The sequence below is a fragment of the Euprymna scolopes genome, chromosome 36, assembly GCF_053919585.1.
Source record: "Euprymna scolopes isolate OS-2025 chromosome 36, ASM5391958v1, whole genome shotgun sequence".
Taxonomy (NCBI): Eukaryota; Metazoa; Mollusca; class Cephalopoda; order Sepiida; family Sepiolidae; genus Euprymna; species Euprymna scolopes.
In genome coordinates, this window is record NC_136517.1 from 28,950,863 (window position 1) to 28,976,224 (window position 25,362).

At 37.1% G+C, this 25,362-nt stretch overlaps 1 protein-coding gene and 1 non-coding gene across 3 annotated transcripts in view; both read right to left on the minus strand.

The window, feature by feature from the left end:
* LOC145260403 (acetyl-coenzyme A synthetase 2-like, mitochondrial) overlaps nucleotides 1-25,362 on the minus strand; it is a 321,081-nt gene that overhangs the window by 254,041 nt on the left and 41,678 nt on the right. The window contains exons 1-4 of one of the 2 annotated variants that reach the window (XM_080118378.1): nucleotides 13,450-13,536; nucleotides 5,024-5,120; nucleotides 2,812-3,011; nucleotides 369-544 (exon numbers count right to left, since the gene is read on the minus strand). In XM_080118378.1, the coding sequence (XP_079974504.1) occupies nucleotides 369-544; nucleotides 2,812-3,011; nucleotides 5,024-5,046 (399 nt within the window). In that variant the 5' untranslated portion in view covers nucleotides 5,047-5,120; nucleotides 13,450-13,536. Of the gene's footprint in view, nucleotides 1-368; nucleotides 545-2,811; nucleotides 3,012-5,023; nucleotides 5,121-13,449; nucleotides 13,537-25,362 lie in introns of those variants that run through there. The other variant, XM_080118377.1, reaches the window with a different exon arrangement.
* Nucleotides 13,152-13,244, minus strand: Trnam-cau (transfer RNA methionine (anticodon CAU)). Its single transcript has 2 exons — nucleotides 13,208-13,244; nucleotides 13,152-13,187 (listed from the first exon to the last, which is right to left on the minus strand). It is a non-coding gene; the product is annotated as a tRNA-Met (tRNA).

A 25,362-nucleotide genomic window follows, 5' to 3' on the forward strand; every position in this document is an offset into this window, starting at 1 on the left:
AGTGTTGTGGGGGACAAATCACCGCTATTTGAGAACTAAGTGGAATCAACAGTCCTATGAATATCACTGGTTTCAGAGACTAAAAGGGAGACATTCATACCATTTTTAACCATACGCTACGAATACATTCCTCTCATACCACTTTAGTGGCTCCTGTATTCTTTATGATAAATGCATATTATATTTTATACACTTTACACTACTTGTGGTTTCTTTCATTTGAGGCCCCTAGCACGGGTCTTCAACACTTAGCTAGTGGTATAAATGGGCTCCCATTTCTATTTTGTTGTACTAGAGACCATTTTTGTTTTGTCCACACCTTGACCTGGCAACTATCTCGGAAGATAAAACTGAAATAACAAACTGACCTGATCGAGTGGAATGTCCTTCGAACCCATCGGAACATCTGCCCCCGTTCGTTTGTAGACAAAAACGCGTTGAACGGATGGACAGTTGGCTACAGCATCGTCAACAATCTTTTTCAGTTCAATTATTTTGCCACCTCTCACACCCTGATCGGCCGTGATAACAATACTCGCTTGAGCTGAAATATAATAATTTAGCAGATTAATTTTTATCATCACATTACTTTTCTCATATTGGATGTTATCCTCACAACGTTTCTGCCGATGTAACCTCCAACCTTCTTCAGCTACAGTTTTTCGAACTCTGGAATCTTTATGTTGAATTCGGAAATCTTTACGGAATTTTGAACGGAACCCTTTTATTTAATCCACAGAGGTTTACCATTCTTGTTCCAGGTCGAAATCTTAAGTAAGTCATGTTATACCAAAGATGTGAACCTTCAACCTCCAAAAGACTGCAACTTTTTATGGAAATGACTCCAGACAGCACATGAAGCCACTTGAAGTAAAGAGTTAAAAACAATGCTACTTTAAGGTAAAAATTAGCCAACAGTAAGTGTGACCAAGAAAATACAGCTATTTTCTCCCCTTTATCAGAAACATTGCTGATAGAATGCGAGGACTGTAGGACAAAAAATAAGGGAAGCGAAAGTTCTGAGGCTGTCCAGAGTAAACCCAAGGTCCACTCTCCCTTGCTCTACTCTAAATAGATGTGATTATTACTGAGAACATTATCCGTTGGTCAAGTTCGACCGAATGGACCTGAAGAAGATTACACCAACCAAAACATTAGAACAACATTCAAGATGAGAACAGTAGTCTGAATAATACAAATAATAATGTTATTTAGAAAGATGGTACTTATGCAGAAAAGGTACCGTGCTGAAATAACGCTATTAAGAAAGCCATTCTTAACATGGGAAAGGAAGAAACAAAAGATAGTACTTATGCAGAGAAGGTACCGTGCTGAAATAATACCGTTATTTAGAAAGCTATTCTAAACATGGGGAGGGAGTTTTGCATCTATTCTATACTTTCACCTAACAATAAAACGGTACCTTTTCTGCATAAGTACCATCTTTTGTTTATTAAATTTTTAGGTGAAAGTATAGAATAGTAACAAAACGTCCTCCTCATGTTAAGAATGGCTTTCTAAATAACATTATTATTCTATTATTCTATTATTATGGTAGTTTCTCTGCATAAGTACCATGTTTTGTTTATTAAATTGTTAGGTGAAAGTACAGTACTCATGCAGAGAGTGATCCGTGTTGTAATAATAACGTTAATATTTAAAAAGCCATTCTTAACATGAGGAGGGGAGGGTGTATTTTAACCTTACAATTGAATAAAAAAACATATAATAAAACTTTAATTAAACCTGGAAATACGATTTAAAAAATAGTGCGGACCACTCTTTGCATTAGCACCAAATATTATTTAAGCAAGTTACCAATCCGTAAAAAAAACTGTACTTTTACCAATCAATCTTATATCGAAAAACAAAAAAAAACTCAAAAAGCAAGCGACAAACTTTTATTTTTGCCTTATATAATAAAGAAAAAATGTGTAAATTAAAAAATTTGGAAGATAAACAAATGAATTATGTTTTTTTTTTGTTTTTTTTTACTTATCGAGTAAACAGAAAATGAAATTACTTCGTTTCGTCAATTCGTGGCTGTGAAATGAATCGAACCGGAAGTTCAGTTTTATCAACAAAGCAGGTTCGCACTGACGGTTACAAAAATATATTTATTTTATTTGATATTTTAATACTTTGCGAGGTAAATTTATTTTAATAACATAAAAACATCCCTCGACTCTAAAAATGGGTTGTCTGCAAATTTCAAATAAATTGGTAACGTAGAAATATGGTTTTATTCACTTGTAACAAACCAAGAATTACATTTATATATATATATATATATATATATATATATATATATATATATATATATATATATATATATATATATATATGGTACTGATTTCAAAAGTTTTAAAAAATGCTTTGTGTGCCATTAGTTAGAATCGAAATCAAAACATTATGAGCTCCCTCTCATTTGAGCTAACCCAACAGATAAATAAGAAAGACTAGTTTGAATTGAAATAAGAAAATTGTGCGAATTTGCTTTTTTTTCGTCTTGTATTCAATCTTCTCCAAAGAAGACAATTGTTTTTAGACAATTGTAATTTAAACGACTGGACAGAGCGAAAAACGCTCTTTAAAATGATATATAAAATAAAGGTATTATCATGAAAACTTATTTGAAAATACACTGTTTGAAATCAAAGTTAAAAATTCCACAATAACTTTTTTCTAATACTAATATATAGACGAAAAAGAAAAGCCTTAGGGGAAACAAACGTTGATTGACTAAGCTTTAGTATAATAACAGATTCCTGCAAATAAACATTTTGTGTGCATGATGGCAGTTCCACTTACCGTCTTGAATTCTTCCTTTCAGTGCATCGGCACTGAAGCCGGCAAAAACAACGCTATGCATGGCACCTATTCTTGCACAGGCCAACATAGCCACAACAATGGTTGGGCACATTGGAAGGTAAAGAGCCACTCGGTCGCCCTTCCCGACACCGTTTGCTCGTAGCATATTTGCAAACTGAATGACCATTTCATGAAGCTGCCTGCAAGAATAAACAAACAAACCTGATATACAAGGGGCGTCACAAAAGTAATGCCTTCTATTTTTTCATTCAGTCTTAATAAATCAGAGGGAATTGCAAATTGTATTGTTATAATGACTGAACTTATGCATTCATGACTTGAAAGTTTCATCTCTCTGTTGCAGATATTGACGATGTGAGACTCTAAGAAAGCAATCCCTGACATGGACGTGCGTCAGGAGCAGAGATGCGTCATTGAATTCCTCCACGCAGGAAAAAATTGAACTGATCAACATTCACAGGCGCCTGTCTACAAAGCTGATGCAGTTGATGTCAGCCCAGTTAGGAGATGGGTTCGTCGATTTCAAAGTGACGACAGAGATGTGAGTGACAAAACGCGCTCTGAACTTGTACAGATGAGTTATTCAAAGGGCTGGCAAAAGTGCATAGAGAATGGTGGTGACTATGTAGAAAAGTATATTCTGGAGCACAAAAGTTCACTCGTTTCAATGGTATCACTCCCGTCTTTGTAGTTTTACAACTTTTTTTGTTTGTAGTTAACAAATAGGATGCATTACTTTTGGAACGACCCTCGCATAAAGTTAAGTTAGTCTCTTTCTCAATTTTTGTCATCGATAGAGAAAATACATTGACCCGATTAGAATTATCTTCATATGGATGTCATTTAATAAAAAAGAAACACAATTTGTATGTATATACTGTTAGAAATTCGCTCAATATATGTTACCGTGACATAAGTTGACATATATTCGGTGATTTTTTAATAGTATTTTGTCTAGTTTATTATTCATAACACCTTTTCCCAAACTTACCATGTTAAAGAGAGTGTCGGGCGCCATTTTGAATTTTCCAATACATCGCCGACATCGGTAAACACTGCATGTTTTTCGAGCTGAATAAACATGTTACATTGAATAAAAACATAAAAAATATATCCAATTTGGTAGAAAAGTAACTTATCTTGCCTTTGATAACATTTATTTGTTATATATTTGTTTTTTGACAACTTTTGAATCTATGTGTACAGTAATACAAACCCTTGATTTTATTGGGAAGGAAAAGAAAAGAAAAAGATATATATATATATATATATATATAGGAGAGAGAGAGAGAGAGGAGTGGAATTGTTTTTATTTTTAGCTGCTTTGCAAAACATGATTGAGTCTTGCAAAGGGGAAAAAATCCAATAACATTAGTATTTGGTGCATTTTTGGTCAGGAAGCCAATATCTGCAGACAATCTAATCTGGTAGCACTAGTCAATAAAAAGAGGAATAGCATTAAGTTTCTGAACTGGATGTTGTTAAGACTGGAAGTCGAGGAAAAAATCTTTTGCAATTAGAGTTAGAGTTAGGATCATGCGTGTTTGTTGAAAGAGATTGCTTTATTTGGTCGAGATTTCTCCTTTCAAACTTCTGGAGAATCTCCAAAAATTACTTTGGCTTTTTGTGAGCCCTGTTTGCGACCCCGTTGAAGTCAGGGAGCAAGCGGTGTAGTTTCATCTACAGGAATTTACTTGCCTCCCCACGAGAGCAAAAGTTTCATTTTAAAGTAAGGCATGACCATTTATGAAGGCCTAAAAGCCACTCGAGGATAAGTGTTAAATGAGTGCAAGATGGACGGTGAGATAACCCCATGATGATCGGTAATGATGGTGGTTAGTAAGGCAGAATTTGATTATTTAAGAAAGCGGATTAATAAGAATTTGTTTACATTGGACTTGAGGATGACCATGTTGTAGTCAGCTGGAAGCAGTCTCTGGTACTGGGTAAGTTGCTCATGGAAGTTTCCTTTAGTTTTAGATCAAAAGAGAGAGAGAGAGAGAGAAAGAGAGAGGGAGAGGAAGGGAGAGAAAATTAAACCAATGACAGTGGTTGTAGCTAGATGAGGTATTATTGCGAATAGATACATGGTCAGTTTTAATGTGCGGCAAAAATCCAGCTTTGTTAATAAAGAGGTACTCTGGATTGTGAACAAAAAACAAAAAAAGAATAAAAAGTTGATCTCACTTACCTGTATGTAACAGATTCCTGCATTCCCGGTTCATCCTTTTCCCATATAAGGGCAACTTTGTGAGGTGTTTTTTCAGCATGACGATCAACACAGTTAACTGTAAACAAAAGCAAATAATTTTCACCATATATATTAGACGAGTGGAATGACCTAACAGACATCCAATGGAATCGGTTATGCCAACTTCAAATCCTTATATGGACAATAAGTGATAAAATAATTTCACATATTATTTGGATTCTTCAGACTACTATTCTCATCTTGAGTATCATTTTCACACAATGTTCCAGTCGAATGTAACCCCGGACTTTGTTCAGGTGTATCTTGTTGAACTTTGGAATCTGTCTGTTAAACTCCGGAATCTGCACAGAATTTCGAATGGAACCCTTTACCTACTTCACGGAGATAGCATGCTCTCGAGTTGTCAACCATGACTGGGTAGAAATTCTAAGTAATTATATTTTGAGTGTTGCCTGCACTGGGGATTGAACCTTCAACCTTTTTCTGTCGATCTTGGGAATCTTTCTGGTGTAATGGATAAAGTAGTTGGTAAATTTGTTCTTAAATTACACTCTTCTGAAGCTGAAGGTTCAATCCTTAGTGCGGGTAATACTGAAAATACAATTACAAATTATTTAGGACTTCTATCCAAGAACAAGAGCACATGGATTAAATAAAAGGGTTCGATTTGCAATTCAGTTCAGATTTTAGAAACTCACTCAATATGTTACCGTGACATAGGCAGACATATATTCGGTGGGTTTTTAATAGTATTTTGTATAGTTTTTTATTTTTAACTCATTTTCCCAAACTTACCGAGTTCAACAGAGAGTCCAGCACCCTTTTTAATTTTCCAATACATCGATAAACACTGTATGTTTTTCGAGATGAATAAACCTATCACATTATATAAAACGATTAAAAATTTTTCCAAATAGGTAGAAGAGTAACTTATCTTGCGTTTGATAACATTTATTTGTTATATATTTGTTTTTCGACCACTTTTTCGAATCTATGTGTATAGTAACATAAACCCGACACTGTTATAATCGACTTGTAAATTTTAAATATAATTTCTTTTGAAATATTCTTGTCTTGTCTTGTTGCGGCGTTCGCCCTAGATCATTTGAACGGGCTCCATCCAACAAGTTCACTGCATCCCGTATAACGGCCGACCAGGTGCAGAGCGGTTCGAGGCTGTATTCGTTATGAGTGTAAGCTATTTGCGGTTCCATCAGCGGAGCCCGTAGAGGCTGAGTGGGATTGGGGGGGGGGCAAGGATCACTTTCGGTATTCTGTTTCATCGTCGCAGCGTTTCCTCAAGACTGATCGTGGTGCTGGGTTTGAAATATTGTTGCTAATTTTTTTTTAAACTGCAATTAAATTATGTAAATGTTTTTTTTCTTGGCCTTTTTGGTCAAGATCAAAGTGTTTTCGGGTGATTGCGGTTCATGCGCCCAGCACCGCTCGTGAGAGGGTCTCATTCTTCAGTCAGCTTGACGCGTTTGTAGATTGTCGGAAGCGGGTAGTGCTAATGGGGGATTGGAATACCATCTTAGACCCCGACATAGATAAGGTAGGAGGCGGAGCTAGAGGGTCGGAGAGGTGCGAGTCCAGCCTGGCTGATCTGATGGCTAGATGCGGACTGGTCGACAGGTTTCGGGTCAAGCATCCAGGGCGGGAAATGTGGACGTGGACCAATAGCGTTTCCTCCAATCCAAATACCTATTTGGACAGGATGTTAGTTAGGAGAGGCGAAGTAGACTTCCTATCCTGTCCCACGTTCACTTGGCTAGGCCAGACGGACCATAAATTAGTTATGGCCCGGCTGAAGCTAGGAAATAGGCCTAAGTTAGCGGGGTACTGGAAGTTAAACACCTCCCTTCTGGAGATACAAAACTTCCAAGATCAGTTAAGAGAATTGATTAAAAAGGCACTAGTGGGGGCGGTTACCGGGAGTAAGTGGTGGTTAGGTCTCAAAGCCAAGATCAGAAGCTTCTCCGTCAAGTATGGCCAGCGCCTCGCACTAGATAAGGCCAAGACGAAGAAGCAGCTAGAGCAGAAACTAGCCCAGGCTACGGGGGAGGGTGATAGGGTTAGTCAGGAACTAGCTAAGCAGGACCTACTACGCGAGACTAGCGAGCGTTACGAAGGCAAAGTAGTTAGAGCTAGGCTTAGAAAGATAGGCAACGAAGCAGTCAATTCTGATGCAGACGTGCACCGTGAGGTTTCTAGGCATGGCTCGGACAAATACATTGCGAAAGTCAAACATCTGAATTGACGCACCCTGGAATCGACTCGGGAGATCTGCGAGGGGTTTCGAGAACATTTCGAGGAGCGTTTTACGCAGCAGCCCGATCTTCCGGTCCATGAGTTTAGCGACTATTTGGCCGACTCTCCCCGCCTCGAGGCAGCTAGAGCGGCTAGTTGCGAGGGCCGGGTGACGGAGCAGGAGGTCTTTACTGCGCTGAAGCAGGTCAGATGTGACAAATCGCCAGGACTTGATGGTCTGCCATACGAACTGTACTTAAGGCTGTCGCCCATGTTTCTGCCTCTTCTGACGGATATGTTCAACCATTGGTTTGCTCAGGGATCCATCCCAGGGCAGGTGACCAAGGGAGTGATCACATTGCTGAAGAAAGGTGACGGGCATGGAGGGGAAGAATTAGACGACTACAGGCCCATAACTCTGCTAAACACAGAGTTGAAGATTTTGGCTAAGGTCCTGTCAAATCGGCTGCAGGTTGTTATCGACGAGTTGGTTGAACCGGAACAGAACTACGCTGTGAAGGGGAGATCGATTCAGAACAACTTGCACCTGATCTGCACGATCCTAGAGGGGGGAATAGATGACGACACGGAAGCCACGCTGATCAACTTAGATCAGTCCAAAGCTTTCGATAGGGTCGACCATCGTTTCCTGGCATCTGTCTTAGAGGCCGCCGGTTTTAAACCGGACTTTTGCAAGTGGATCTCCATAATGTATCGACAGCCCATGGCTGTCGTGCAAGTGAACGGAAAGCGCTCGAAACCCTTTGTTATCTCTCGGTCGGTTCGTCAGGGTTGTCCGCTGTCGCTCCTGCTTTATGTCCTGGCTTTGGAGCCTCTTCTCCGCAAGCTGAGACATGGGGAGGCAAATTCGGCCCTGCGTGGAATGACTCTGCCTGGCGGCTCAGCTGCCAAGGTATCCGCATTTGCTGATGATGTCATGGTCTTCGTGTCGGGCTTTAGAGACATTGAGGTCGTGTCGGAGGCACTCACACAGTACGAAAGAATCACGGGGGCCAAGATAAACCGCAACAAGTCGGTAGGACTGCGGTTGGGCGCATGGAGTGGCAACGCAAACCTCCCGGCGCCCTTCAGCTGGACAGATGGCCTGGTCCGGATCCTCGGCGTGTGGTTCGGACCAGGTCTCCAGCTTGACAAGAATTGGTTGGAGGTACGGTCAAAGGTGGAGGCTGCAGTCAATTCGTGGCTTCCTAGGAAACTTTCCTTAAAGGGTAGAGCTGAGGCGTGCGCCACTTACGTCTTTCCTCTCATCCTTTACCGACTGGCCGTACTTCCCCTGCCTGCACAACACCTAAAAGCTCTTGTCGAACTCTTGTCCTCGCTCCTTTGGGACAGAGGAAGACACTGGGTGAGCAGACAGGTCTGTATTCAACGTCTGTGAGGGAGGCTTGGGAATGCCGGACTTGAAGTGTCATCGAGATGCTGAGAGGCTGGCCTTCCTGAGCCATTATATGCAGGATGACCAACCGTGGCACCCCGTGGTTACTGCCACCTTCCCCGACCTCGTTCTCGACCCTTCCATCGAGAGCCGTCGCAGGCCGCGGGGAGAATCTGCCTACATGAAAGAGTGCCGAGCCGCGCTAAAACGACTACCAAGGTCTAGTGACCTTGTGACTGCTACCCGTAGGGAACTCCACAGGGATCTAGTGAAGGGGGCCGCCGACGACCCGCTATGCGCGCATTTGGGGTGGCAGCAGAGTGAGATCCGCTCCACGTGGAGCTGGGCGCCAGGTTCGAGTCATCTGAACAATTCGGAGTTCTCTCTGACCTGGCGATTGGCCCGAAATGCACTTCCACTCAACAACATACAATGCAGTTCTGGGTTTTTGGAGTCACCTGATTGTCCCCGTTGTGGGACAACGGCCGTAGAAACTACGGATCACGCTTTCTTCAATTGCCGCAAACTCCACCAGTACTGGTCGTATGTCAGCGGAGTGATGGCTCGCATTGATCCTGAGCATCCTCGCCCAATTACTGTATCCAATGTTGTGGACGTGAGGCCGCCGTGGGACCGGGAAAGACAAATGGTCTACATTACGATCCTGGCCGTGGCGAGAACGGTGATTTGGACGTCGCGTCTGCAAGGTTGCCGGGGGGTGTTGTCTTTTTCTGATCAAGATCTGATCGCTTTCTTTAAACACCAACTACGTGTGAAGATCAGATGTGATAGAAGAAGGCTGCATCGCGCGGCATTTGACAGAAGATGGATATATGTGGCAAGTCTGTGTGTACGAAGAGGAGCCAAATTTGAATACGTGTTCCCCGCCTAGGTGTGGAACGCGCAGTTCTGTAAAGTAAAATTAAACAAGTAGCCTCTCAGCTAGCTGAGTGTGTGTTCCATCCCTCCCCGATTAGGAAGCCTCCAAGATCCCCATCCCCTCTTACCTGCAATTTTTGTTTTCACCCCTTCCTCTAAATTTTACCCATCTTGGAGAAAAAGAAATACAAACTAACCTCCATCCCTTACCCACAAACATTTCTTTTCTCCATTCACCCCCATCTAGAGGGCATCCCCACCTAGAGACTGACCCGCAGAAGCGAGGTTCCTTTTACAAACCTAGTGTAACGGGCAGTCTATCAACTAGACGGGGTTGGGAGGGTCCTACTAATCACCTTTTGTTTTTTCTTCCCCCCCGCCCTCGACACAAATGAATTATTGTACCATTTTATTGTTATCTTTTTTGTTTTTACACGTCAATAAAAAATGTTTTAAAAATTGGGAGTTAAGTAGGACGTCCCCAAATATGAAAGGGTGAATGCAGTATTATGGTGAAAGAATATACTAGCTGGGAGAAACTTCTGACTTTGTTTAGTTCTGGAGTGACAAGGATGACCAACGACCCCCAAAATCCCCCCCTTTTGAGTTGGCCATGCGCCTAAGTTTTTTGTTCATCGTTGATTTTGATTGTATTTTTTAACATGAATAAAAGATTTAATATCTCAAAGTATAGTATCTGTTCTTCAGATGCTGCACTTCCATTTCTTGTTCTCTTTCGGTGGAGGAGAAATCCTTCACGACTGAGACAATCTTTATTTTTGTACCTTTTCTCACGTTAAAAAACGACCCTGGTGTCTAACTCTGTCCCGTGGGGAGGCATAGTAAATAGGTACTACTACTACTACTACTACTACTACTACTATTATTTTTTTTTTAATTTTCTTATCAGTTTGTTCAGGCTAGAGATGGAGCATCCTATTCACCCGTTAACTCAGGTATTCCAACCGACAGATCTTTTTAAGATTCTGACCGTCTCTTTAAGTGCAAATGTTTGAGTCTCTCTTCTGTCTTGCGCTTGGTTCACCGGGTATATTTGCAAGGTAATTTTTGAAATTCTTGTTTCATGAGCCAAGTTACCTCTTTAATTACTGGACTGATAGAGATCTTCTTAAGATTCCAGTTTCTTTTCATGTCATACATAAAACCTTGGTATTTCGTTATCTTTTCCTTTTCAGTTGTTTAATCCAACATTATTGAGGACACTAACTTCCACTAAGGTTGCTTCTTTATCCTTCTTGTCCCATATCACCATGCCAGATTTTATGGTTCCGTTTCCTAGGTACGTAGTTGTAGGAATTGGATAGTGATAGTGGATGGTGTATGACTTATTTCCGACTGTTCTTTCTGGTAAACATGTTCCCTGTTCCCAGGATTTGCTGTTGCATTCGATATTCCACTTCATGTTTTCTGTTGTGATATTTCATTACTTTATATTCTGCTTGTTTTGAATTACTAAATAAGTTTGGTGAGAAAACAATCATTAATTTTAGGTTGTCTTCCCTTTTAGTTAGTATAACTCTTCTGAAAAGGAAAGCAAGAAAATAAATAAATAAAATAAAATAAAATAAAAAGTACTTCCGGCGAGTTAAAGCGTGAGTGCACTTAGGCTAACAAATTCCCCTAAGTTTTATGTTGATTACACGTCGTCCAATTTTGACAGCATCTTTTGTTTTAACATGAGATAAACCAAAACAATTTTCTTTTTGCTTTTTTATTGTGAATATGAAATCAAATGGACTTAAAATATAACAATTTCTGGCGATTCGCTTCTATATTGAATAAACAAATAAACATGCTCACATCCCGCTGCTACTATTAGCCACTTGATTCAATCAAACAACAGATATCATCAGGCAGCGACTTGACTATTCAAAAGTTCAATGAATAACCTATTATTCATTGAACTTTTGAGTAGTCGAGTCGCTGCCTGATGATATCTGTTGTTTAATTGAAACAAGTGGCTATTTGTAGCAGCGGGATGTGAGCATGTTTATATAACAATAAACAAGTATTATCAGCTCTTTTTATTGAGCACTATCTAACAACCTCGTTGAATTCATTAGTCCATTACTTTTGAATATAAAAAACCCGACAATATATATATATATATATATATATATATATATATATATATATATATATATATATATATATATATATATATTAAATAAACCAATATATATATATATATATATATATATATATATATATATATATTAAATAAACCAATATATATGTATATATATATATTAAATAAACCAATATATATGTATATATATATTAAATAAACAAATATATATTTATACATATATATATATATATATATTAAATAAACAAATATATATATATTGAATAAACAAATATATATATATATATATATATATATATATATATATATTGAATTTCAAGTAAAACAATTGGTACTTACGTAATTGTCATGTCGCAAATAGTAACATTTCCCAAAATTTCCGAAAAACGATGAGGTAGAAAAATAATTATTAATGAAAAACTGGTTTCAATAAAGTTTATATGGGAGGAATAAATTTTGTCTGACATTTTGAATTACGCTCATCACGTGGCGCAAGCAACAGAACTTAATTACCTCCCCTGTCAACTTATCTTCTTTTTTTTTTCTTCTTTCATTAATAATTACTTTTCTACCAAATCGTTTTTCGTATTTTTTTGGATATATTACTATTTGAGACCTGACTACATAGGTACCATTTGTTTCACTTGGTATTTTATATTGTTTTCGTTTACAATTTAACAAACTATTTTTTCCACATTTCCCAAATAATATATTAGTTTTATTTATTTTTTTTTGCAGTGTTTTTATTTATTTATTTATTTTAAATGACCGGATTTTGTTCTTGTCCTGAATTCTCACTATATTCCAAAAAAATAAATAAAAATAAAAATAAAAAAATAAAAAAGAAAAGAGAGAGAAAGAAATCTGTATAATGCACGGGTTCTTATTTAGAATCCAACCTAATTAAAAATAAAATAATTTTTTTTAAAAATACAGAGTAATCTTTATAGTATACGTACTTGTCAGGGAATGAAGATTTCATATTCCCAAGGAAAATCAAATGTTATGAATAAGAAAAAAAAAAAAGAACTGTCTCGCGTCGCCATCTTTAAAACAAACAAACAAAAACAAGGGCAGATAAGTCCACAATAATTCAAACTTTCGAGATCAGCCCTACGGATTTCACAGTAATCGTTTTAATCGTTTAAAGCTAATTATCTTTATAAAAATAAAACTAGAATATGATCAATTAACGTGATTTGGGGAATATGACATTTCCGTTCCGTGACAAGTACGGATAAAGATTTTTCTGTAGTTTTTTTTTTTTTTTTTTTTTTTAATTTGTTTGAATCCTCATCGGAATATGACATCTTCGTTTCGTGCTGCAATTTATTTTTTTGTTTTTAAATAAGTTTAATTTAAATAAGCATCAGATTTTGTTTTAAAAAATACTTAATGATCAAATAAGTGCAATAACTAAATTTAAAATGAAAATAAAAAGACGTACTAGTAAGGCCACAAATAAAAAGAAATGCCCCGGGTGAGGATCGAACTCACGACCTTCAGATTCCTCTGCGAAACATGTGATTATGAGACTGACGCGCTGCCTACTGCGCTACCGAGGCACGGGAGTAAAGTGTACGAAAATAATTATATATTCTTTCCTTTTTTGACCTACTTTAAAAATGCTTATTTTTATTTTCTCGTAAGTATTTTTGATAATATTACACATTGATCTTTTTTTTTCACTATTTAATTTAATTCAAATATTTATTAAAATCAAAATAGCATTAAAGGAAAATTAAATCGAAAGAAAAATTAGCTGTTTACCTCAGGAAAATGGGATTTGAAGAGGCAGCGCTCGAGAGGAAGAACAGCGATTCAGCCCGTACCGGTGTTAGGTGAAAACCTAGCCTCGATGTGCAAATGTTCCGATTACCAAACCGGACTTCCTGCTTTGGTTTAAAATAAATAAACAAACTGACATGAAAGAGAATATGTGAACATTTTGAACGCGTTTTTATTTTTATTTTTTAATACATTTTACAGACTTATTTTAAACTAAAGCAGAAAGTCGGGTTTGGTAATCGGAACATTTTCACATCGAGGCGAGGCTTTCCGCTTTCACCTGACGCCAGTATGGTCGCAGGTGTATCAGAATTTTTGTAGGAATTTTTGGCACCCCTAACACGAAACTGCGAAATATAAAAAAAATCTCGTAATTTCTCCGTTAAAAGTGGGTTATTTATTTTCTTTATGGCTTATACTTCCAAAATAAATTATTAAAGTTGTTTTAAAAGTAATAGAAATATATATTTTTTTTAACAGTAATGAATTTTACGAACTCAATATTTTTCAATTTTTAAACTTTAAAAATCTATCAGAATTTTTCTATTGATTCTATTTCTACGATATTTTCAGGGTAAATGTGAAATTTTATGTTCTTTCCAATAAACCGAATATAATATTTTAGACAAACGTTTTCTTTTTTATTCACGCCCCCCTATTTTCAAGTTTCTATTAAAAAGTAAATAATTAATTTACTCACCGAAAAGTAAATAATTAATTTACTCACAAATTGAAGAGAAAAGGTCAATAAATAATATATTCAAATTTAAAACAAAAAACAAGTAGTTTTTTAGAATTTTACCTGTAAAGTTTGAAGTGTAAAACCTTTTTTTTTTAAACCACTTATTTGTTTTTTCTTTCTTTTTTTAATGGAACCTTGGTCCTTGCTCCTTTAATTGAAAAAAAATGAGGGCTTGAATTACATTTTTTCGAGGAGTTATAAGCTTGGAAAGACAGGGGGTCGATTAATTCACGCCTCCCATTTTGAAATGTCTATTAAAAAGTAAATAATTAATTTATGTACCAAAGTCTTATATATCAAAAATTGAAGAGAAAAAGTCAATAAAAGAATATATTCAAATTTAAAACAAACAAAAAAAAGAACTGTTTTTTAGAAATTTACCCGTGTGCGTGTGCCAGATGACACGGTTAATATTCGGATTAAAAATTGTTATAAAAATAAATACAATATAGGCGCGCAGTATGATTATGAATATGTTGGCGCGTGAAAAATAAAAATAACTCCCACGCAAATTCCGGCGTGGCCTTATATATTAAATCGACTCAAAACGAGCGGACGTAGTACAGAGCACCCCACGTGATGTTTCCGTCCAATGGGATTTCTCCAAGGACATTTTTCTAAACGTTTCTTCTTAAGCTCGCTGGAGCCGGTCTAAATAGTATTTAACCACACACAAACATTAAATCTCAACTTTCTCAACTGCATTCTCATTTGGACGTTCCACGCGTGTTACTATCACTCTTCCATTTTCACCGCTCCGCGCGCTTCATACAATTTCACAGGCGAACATTACCTATTGCCTCTCTTACTATGTTTTAACATATGAATAGTTCAACAAAAAAAAGACATTCTCCTTTTTTTATACGAACACTTAAAAAGGACTTCTGAACTCATTATAAAGAGAATCATATTTTATTTGTTAATGGTTGGTTTCTGTGAATAAACCTCCGTTTGTTTTGCATGTAAGTCTTCTTCTTTTTATTTTTATTTATTTGTGGAGGAAGTTAGTTCCTAAAATGGCCTGACGACCCCCACACTGTAAAGTCAGAAGTTTAAAACCTTTTTTTTAAAAAAACACGTTTTTTTTTTTTAATGAAATCTTGGTCCTTGCTCCTTTAATTGAAAAAAAAAAAAAAGGGCTTGAATTACGTTTTTCGAGGAGTTATAAGCTTGGAAAGATGGGGTGGAATTATTCACTATTTTCATGAAATTTCTGACACACCTTTCTGTGTCGCCTATACTTCTGAATCGCCAGAATATTTGGTACTTCACGGGAAACGTGAACCCTGCGTAAACGTTTTTTTTTTTTATGACTGCTCCCTGAAAATGTATGCACAAAAGGTTTTCATTGGTTTATTTAATCACAAAAACATTTTCTAAATACTATTTGAGCTCCACTCCCCATAAAAAAAGGCCAAAAGCATTATTTGAATTTGTATGAAAAAAATAAATGTATAAAAAAAAAATACTTAGTGGAGAAAATATAATAAATAAAATAAAAACAAGCATGAAATAAAAGTATGAATCAAATTTACTCCAAAAAAAATTTTTTTTTTAATCGGTTGACGTACACGAGTGACGCCCCCATAGCGAACTACGTATTGGCTCCGATGTACGTAGCGCAGTGCGTTTCAGGGAGCGTTCATTAATCTGAACAAAAAGGAAATAATTTTGGCGTGTGTGGCCTTGTGTGTGTGTTTTTTTTGTTTTGGCTTGATCTTTGCGCTTTTCGGATTATTTTATTATCACACACACACACACACACACACACATATATATATATATATTTGGCTGAGTATTTTTTTTTTACCGGAGATTATAGTTATTTTTATTTTTTATTTTAAAACCAAAACAGTCGTATTCTCGCCGAAAAGTGTTTTTTTACTTCTTCTTCTTCAAGAAAATAAAAGACATTCGCACTTATTAATCCGTGTGCTGAAATAATAACGTTATTATTTAGAAAGTCATCCTTAACATGGAGACGGAGGGTGTTGTGTACCCATACTGTACTTTCATCTAACAATTTTATAAAAACAGATATCGGGCAATTTTCCTTTTAATAAATATGCATAACTATAATCTCCGGCCCCCAAAAATATCCAGCAGAAAAAACAAACGAACAAAAACTACAAAAAAAACATAATAACAAAATAATCCGAAAAGTGCAAAGTTCAAGTCAAAATAATATAATAAAAAAAAACAAGGCCACACACGCCAAAATTCTTTCCTTTCCGGATTAATGAACGTACCCTAGAACATGCTGCTGAGTAGTGCGTACAACATCGGAGCCGATGCTTATTTTGCTGGGGGTCTGCTAAAAAGTAAAACAAAATTTTAAAATACACGCTCAATTGAAAAAAATTACACGGAGAAAGTGAAAGAAAACCTTTTGCGCACTTCAAGGAGCAGTCATTTAAAAAAGACGTTCAATGACAGCCAGTATGCGAGCCTACTAGACCTTTTTCTCACAACTTGCCCTGAACTATGTTCAGTTTCTGTTCTGTCGCCTCTTGGATCTTCCGACCACTCTGTTGTATCAATTAATATAAAAATGAAATGTAATAAGTCGCCAGACGTACCTCTTCATCGTACAGTATATCGATACACTAAGGCTGACTGGGATAGCTTCCGTACATTTATATCTGATCTACCTCTGCATTCCATGTTTAAAAAGGATGTGTCCTCTATAGTATTAGACCTGACTGAATGGTTAATTGTAGGTATTGACCATTTCATACCCTCTAAAAAGTTTCAGCAAAAACCTAACAGCCAGCCATGGTTCTCTCCAGAATGTGCTGCTGCCATTGCGCACAGAAATCACTTTTTCCACTGCTTCAAACGTAATAGATGTATGGAAACTAAAGCCGTTTTCAGGACTGCCAGCAACCATTGTAAGAAAGTAATAAGGAACGCAAGAGAGTTGTATGCTCAATCTGTTAAATCCAAAGTAGCTGAGCAGCGGCTTGGTTCCCACCAGTTTTGGCAAATAGCAAACAGAATCCTGAACAAAAGCGTGTGCTCCATCCCAACTATTATCAATGGACCTGAGGTAATCTCGTCAGCATCAGACAAAGCGAAACTCTTTGTCAAGAACTTTGCAGCTAATTCTACCCTTTGCGACCAAGACCGCCAACCCCCAATATTTCCTCCTGTATCAGAAAACACACTATGTGATATACGTATATCTGTACGTGATGTTGCCAAGCTAATCAAAAACCTTGATTCGAGTAAAGCAACTGGCCCTGATGGTATTCCAATTATAGTACTCAAAAAACTTCAACCTGAACTAGCGCCCATACTTACAAAACTGTTTAAACGTTGTCTTAAGGAGAATAGTTTCCCATCTCCCTGGAAAATCTCATCAGTATGCCCTGTATTTAAGAATTCAGGTGATCGCTCATCCCCCTCTCAGTACAGGCCAATTATTCTCCTGTGCGTCATGAGTAAGTTGCTAGAATCTGTGTTAAATACAGAAGTAATCAACCATCTCAACAAAAATAACCTTCTTAGTGACACTCAATATGGTTTCCGTTCTGCTAGATCTACAGCAGATGTCCTTACAGTTATATCGCATAGGATTAGCAAATCTCTCGATGGTGGCAATCTTTCTAGGGCAATTGCTCTTGACATATCTAAAGTCTTTGATAGGGTAGGGCATAAAGGTTTACTTCATAAGATCGCTAGCTATGGTATAGCTGGAAAAGTCTTCTCAATTATTAAATCATTTCTTTCTGATAGGTTCATAAGAGTAGTAGTTGAGGGGCAAAAATCAGAAGCTCACAGTATTAATGCCGGTGTCCCTCAGGGATCCATCCTGGGCCCAACTCTTTTCCTGATCTACATTAATGATCTTCCAAATCATATCCTTACATCATTTGTAGACATTTATGCTGACGACACTACCATCTATGGTAGCACATCTAAGACAGTAAACGACCAAGTTCTCTCCAATTCTCTCTCCTCTGATCTTGAGCACGTAGTACAATGGGGAAAGGAGTGGCTGGTTACTTTTAATGCATCTAAAACCAAGCTTCTCTCTTTACATCATCAACATTCTAATCCACATTTGTCATCAATTGAAATGAATGGCTCTCGTCTTCAGGAGGCCTCAAGTTTTGACAAGCTTCTGGGCTTGACCATTACTCCTGATCTTAAATGGAACACGTATATCAAATCTGTTGCCAAGGCAGCTGGAAAAATGGTGGGATCTTTCTATCGATCCGGTAGATATCTCACTGCTGATGCTATTCTCTATCTATATAAGAGCCAGGTACGTCCAAGGATGGAATACTGTTGCCACATCTGGGCAGGAGCTGCTAGAAAGGACTTGTCCTGCCTTGATAGAGTTCAAAATAGACTTCGTAGCCTCGTAGGAGATGTCCTTTTCTCCTCCTTGCAACCTCTATCTCACAGAAGAGATGTTGCGAGTTTGTCTCTGATGTATCGTTATTTTCATGGAAAGTGTTCAACTGAGCTTCAATCTATGGTCCCCCCTCGCCAAACTTTCACAAGAAACACTCGTCTAGCCGTAAACACTATCAATAATTTCCCCCACTCTTTATCTGTGCCTAAACCTAAACGTAGATTCCATGAACAAAGCTTCTTTCTTAGAACTGCACGCCTGTGGAATTGTCTTCCGTTTTCCTGCTTTCCGGCTGACTACAATATGGTTGTGTTCAAGTCTAAAGTAAATAAGTTCTTGATGAGCCGTTCCATATAAGTTATCAAATTTACCAAATTTTCATTACTAATGATTACTATATTGACCAATTTCTACTGTACACTCTTTAACCCTTATCCTTGAGTGGCCTCTGGGCCTTGATAATGTGGTGATGCCTTTGTAAAAAAAAAAAAAAAAAAAAAAAGCAGGATCCACGTTCCCCGTAAAATACTGAATATTTTTGCCTGCAAAAAAGCCTGAGCAGTCCCGTCGGCATTCTCCGGTAAGAGAAAGGGGTCTCAGGCGATTAGCAATAAACTCCTTTCTTAATAGGTAAGAAAGAAAAGCCTGCGCTCCTTTGGCTAGTGTTGGAATTTTTTTTTGTACCAATAATGGTGCAGGTGCATCCCCGCCCTGTTTACATTTATTAATTTTTATCTGGTTCTTGTATTCGATTTTTTGTATTTCGTATCTTTTTTGATTTTTAGTTTTGTACATTTTGGGTTTGTACGAAACTCCCTTTAATTGGGAGAAAAGGGAAATGCTAGCTCCGTGATGACGTCACGAGCTCAGCGCAGATTTCAACCTCTTTTGAAATTCCGTCGACGTGGAGATTGGACATCGTTTCATTGCCCGGCGCTGAAAATGGAATTTTGATGAGCCTCCTTCAAAGAAGAAAATCCGGCAAGAACGCCCCGTGTATGCGACGAGGCATACTTCTGAAAACTACGTGGCTACGGTTTTGCACATATTTTTGAAGGGGTGTAATCATTATAAAAAAAGACCTTATTTTACGTGACAAGGAATTTTGGAACCTCCTACAAAGAAGAAAACCTGGCAAGAATACCTGGATATGCGACACGGCCATACTTCTGAAATCCATCTGTGTATCTACGGTTTGCACGCAAATGAAGGAGAGAAAATTCTAAAAGGACTTTAAACGAAAATAAAAAAAAAAAGGCACGTGCCTGACTGGCTTTCAATTTGTGAGTACGCTCCTTAAATTTACTACATATGAGAGTGTGATTAGAAACTACTATTTTGAATCTTATTGTATTCGTTCATGGATACGACATCTTCATTATAAGAACCAGTGTTATATTTTCATTATATGTTACTTTGGCATTTTTTGAATTTAATGCATGCAAAGGGAAAAATTTGCAACTAATTTTATTGTGAATAAAATCTCTTCTTCGTTTCAAAGCAAGACCTTTATATTTTATTCTTTACCCCCCCCCCCTTTTTTATTCCATACTGTCATTTTTTTTTTTCAGATTAGTTACTTTAGCGTTGAATTTATCTGGAAGCAAGATAAAATTCCGACACTAGGAGCAAAGTGTAGTATCTGTTTTGATACAGCACTCCACCTTTTCTGTCTTTGGTCAGTGGAGGAGAAAGTCTTCTAGACTGAGAGAATTTTTAAGTGCTTATTCAGATTGGCACTTATTGTATCGTTGACTTTAAATGCACATTTGATTTGGAGAGCTGGATTCTCTCCACATTAAAACGACCTTGTATCTAACTTTGCCCTCGTGAGGAGGAAAATAAATCGGGGTAGCTTGGCCTAGATTCTGGTGGCTTTTGGGACCAACGGATCCCCATCCGTCACCGGATTGAACCTAAAAATTGTAAACAGTGGCGATTTTAATTGAATTATTTTTCTCTAAAGATTTACCACCGAACAATATTGAGACACACACGCGCGTGCATGCGCACACACAAGTATACACACACATAAGCACGAACACACACACACACACAAGCAAACATACATACGCTAACATACACATACAAGCAAACACACAGAAACTCACATGCATACACACACAAGCAAACACGCACACAAACAAACATAAGCGCACACACACACACACACACACACACGTTCTTATTATATCAGGGTAATCGTGAAGAAAGAGAGAGCCTGTTTCCTCCGTTTGACTATAGGTGGCGTTACTGTAGGTCGCAGGTGTATCAATTTTTGTAGGAATTTTTGACACTCCTTACACGAAACTGCAAATAAAATATAAAAAACTCGTAATTTTTCTGTCCACCCAGTTACGGAACCACAAAATGTATATAATGGCACCCTCGAAATAAAAATAAATGTTTTAATTTTAAACATATTTTTTTTTTTTTTTAACAGAATATTTTTTCATTCTTTTGATTCTCAAGTATATATCCGACACAGACACACTTAATCAATCGAAAACCACATCAGTCTATATAAAAACACATAAGATATTAACGGATATATACTCAAGAGTCAAAACAATGAAACGAATATGCTGTTGTCACAGCCCTAGTAATTACATATAATTTGTGCTTGTAAAATATTAATTTAAAACTACGCGTTTTTCACACGGTATTTATTCAAAATTGTTTCCTTTTTAGCATCGTTCATATTAAAAAAACTGATTTTCTTAAATAGCCACCAAAGCAAAAAAAAAAAATAAAAAGGGAGAAAAAATCCTTAGAACAAATATATGTTACATAAGCTATCTAAGTTACAATTCTACCTACATGGATAAGTTTTCTTTGTGTGTTTGAACTTATTTTAAAGTGTTTGCTTTTATTCAGTTAAAAATGAAGACTGTCGAGTTGTTAGCATGAGAAACAAAATGGTGGTCTCATTTGAATGAGTTTTAATAGGCAAGCCTCAATAAAATAACTAAAATAACACTGACAACTTATCCAGGTAGGTAAAATAGTAACATAGCTTGCCTTTGGTTCACTTTTTTTTTTTTTTTGCTTTTATGGCGACTTGTGCAGTAGGGGGGGGGGTTACCAATTGTGGGTCCTGACCGTGGAGTCACCAATTTGTAAGGGTGTGAGTCAGCGTTCACCAATTCATAATTGGGATCTACCAATTTTTAGGACCGAGGTTGCAGGTGCAGGAATCTCTTGAAGTTGAAAGTAATAGGATATCCGCGGGACCGGTAAAGGTAAATTTAATGAGATCGTCGATTAATAGCAAGGTGTCACCAGATCACATCCTCACATACATAAGATAAAAAAAATAGAAATAACTTTGGAAAATAATGACACTTGACTAAGAACTGAAAATCACTGTATTAATATGAAATAAACAACGTTTATTTACATGTCAGGAATATTAGTTCAAATCGTTCCAGTGTAAGTGTTTTCTTGAATTGAGTGCTCATTATGCAGGATTAGCTAAATGAGGATTTCATGAAGGTAACATGGAATTAAAAAAAAATGATTTTTCTCCATCCAGAGTGTCACATGTGGCTTAAAATTAATGCGATTATTTTCAGAGAGAAAAACAGTTATTAAAGCATGTAAGCGAAATGTGTACGTGTGTGTGTGTACGTGTGTGCGTGTTCATCACATAAGAAACAGTAGTTTGAAATAACATTGCTTAAAAGAAGAATTAAATTCTCGTTCGATGTGGTAATTTTCCATGATGAGAATTAAGGTTCATGTGCCTAGTGTGCAAGTTCAAGACGGGGATTTCCAATGGTGGAGTTAATCTGACATCCAGTCTTGAGGAACACTAGAGAAAAACTGGAATAAAACTGATTTGATTTTCATCAAATCTTTATATACTGATGCTCTCACGCGTTCCAGTCTGTTTGCTGTATCTCTATGCATGGAAATGTGACATAGTTCCTTTGTTCCATATATGCGGGTGGTCAAATATGCAACATTATGTGTTTACACATAAGTGTTGAAAATGGTGATTGCTAGTAAAATATGGCTATTGAAGATTTGTTCCGGTCATATGTAGCGGTCACTACATAACTCTCCTCCTAGACAAGAAGTTGATCTAAGAAGAAAGATTAAAATTATTGCAAGTATTTCACTGGGTGCAGAGGGCAAAATGGAGTGGATGCTTTATGTGTCTTCCAGATTTCGTGAAAGTTGCAGCACCAGACAGCAGTGTCATTAGGCGTGACAGTAGTTAACGAATCTCCTGAGGTTTGCGTCTGTACCACTATGGTGCTACAGTCTGTGTCATTGAAAAACGCTTTTTTTCAATCGATCAACGCTGACAAAGTTGTGTTTGCCATTCGTATCTATCACAAAATGTTTTGGATATTTTTTAAGCATTTTGTAAGGATCGGAGTAGGGCGACTGCAGGCGCGTGGGTACTCCATTGTTTCTTATGAAGACATGTGTTCGTGTGTGGATATCTTGAGGAAAGTGAATCGTAGTTTTTTTTGAGACCTTGGTTTAACGTGTAATGGTCTTGATATGTACTTACACCCAGAAGAGCTGTTTGGTTTCCAGCACCTGGACATTCATGACAAGAAATTCAAGAAGGCACTCTCCTTGCAAGCCGGAAGGGAGCAGGGACACAGGTGGTAAAAAGCCTGCCTGTCTAACTATGTAAGTGGTATCTTTCCCCCTAATTAATACTGCTACCCCATCCCTATCTCTCTCGTACACAGATAATTTTCTATTCTTGTTCTGCTATAAATAAAACTCTTTAATACCAAACCGGCATCAACGTGGTTCTTGATCAACACGCAACGTCAACAGCATTGATGAAACACTTGTGCCTCAACGACGTGAGCACCCTCGACAAACCCGACTAGCAGCTAACTCCCACCCCTTCACAGTAGAGATCCCTAGATGTAAGAGAGCTTTCTATTCCAGTAGTTTCTTCCCCAGAACTGCTAGACTTTGGAATTCCATTCCGGCTCCCTGCTTTCCTAACTGTATTGACATGCTCAAGTGTAACGTGAACCAACATCTTACTGCCCAACTCCCTACATAGTACCCCAGGTGCTTATGTCCCTGATAGTAGCCCCCTACACCAAAGTGGCAATGTGCCTTGTTTGGGTTGAAAATGTAATTAAAAAAAATTTTTTTTAAAAAAACCCAAAACTTGTATGCACGGTGTATAATGTTATACGTCCACGATGATAAGCAGTATATGCAATATGGAAAAGTTAGGCCCAGAAAAACCTTTGGTTCATCTTTACGTTGTCAGGCAGAGGTATGCATTCTTACGACTCACTTATGTTCCTGTCTATTTGTAGGTCATTCGCCGTGACAACTGCCAGCATTATTTTACGTTGAATATAAAAGAGTTTTAGAAGAACACAAATAGAGCGTGACTTTGTCGTCAGTCATTGATTTAATGAAACAAAAAGTCGCCTGTTTTACAAACGTCATTTTTTTTTATATGCAATTTGATATTTGTGAAAGTTGGTGTCAGTTACAGTAATAGCTGCGAGATTACATTTTCGTTCGATCGCCTTCCCAGGTTTTGCTTTCTCTTGGGTATATTGCTAAATCTCTGAAGGGCTCCTACCGAAAAATACCAACGACGTTGCTCAGACACCTTTTGCAAGCCGCTGCGTGAGTCTCTTAGTCTGCTTGCGTGTCAAAAACACAACTGAACTTATCTCTAACCTCCTAGAGTGGAGGTAAATAAACACAGTTTCTCTCTCTATCCCTCTCTCTCTCTCTCTCTCTCTCTCTCTCTCTCTCTCTCTCTCTCTCTCTCTATCTCTTTCTCTCAATACACACACACATATATATATATATATATATATATATATATATATATATATATATATATATATAGTCATCCATATACAGTACTGTTTCGTTGTTTCACAGCTCATCAGTGTGGCTAGACAAGCAACTACCTCAAGCCAGGATCGAAACCCGATCACCAAAACGACAGTCGGAGCTTCTATACGGCTGCTCCTATGCGGACATTGAATTAACAATGTTTTGACATTGTCCAAAGTACCTAAGCTCAATTTGTCACAAAGAGCATCGCTTCATACGTTAATGGTAATTTGTATATAACTCATATCGAATAAATAATACATATATATATATATATATATATATATATATATATATATATATATATATATATATATATGTATATATATATATATATATATATACACACACACACACACACACACACACACTAAAAGCCGTTACCAGCGTTCCCCATCATTAAGCATAACTTAAATTCCATTAAAAAAAAAACGAAGTAAAAAACAAAACAAAACAAAACAAAAACAGGAAAGAAACTGAGACATGTGCATGCGAGTATTATGTTTTTTTTCTAAACAGTTCATATCGTGTAAGTAAAAAAAAATACTCGAGCTGATATCGAAATCAAAACCTAAACACAGTGAGTCAAGTACGAAAACCATTAGAGTTGTCCTAACACACACGCATACATTCTAATATATATATATATATATATATATATATATATATATATATATATATATATATATATATATATAAGCGAAAATGTATGTATGTATGTATGTGTGTTCGCTTTTTCTGTGTGTATACAAAAGGCTTCTTTCAGAGAAGCGGTCGCTCGCTTCACAACTTTTTAAAACTTTTTATATTACATATAAATCGTAATATCTCACAGTTAACAACGAAGCTCGCCTGTCTATTTAATTTGCTCGATTTCGGGAAGATAAATATTCAACATTTGTCGCTCGCCGCATGTGGGTTAGTCTTTTTCCTATAACATCTT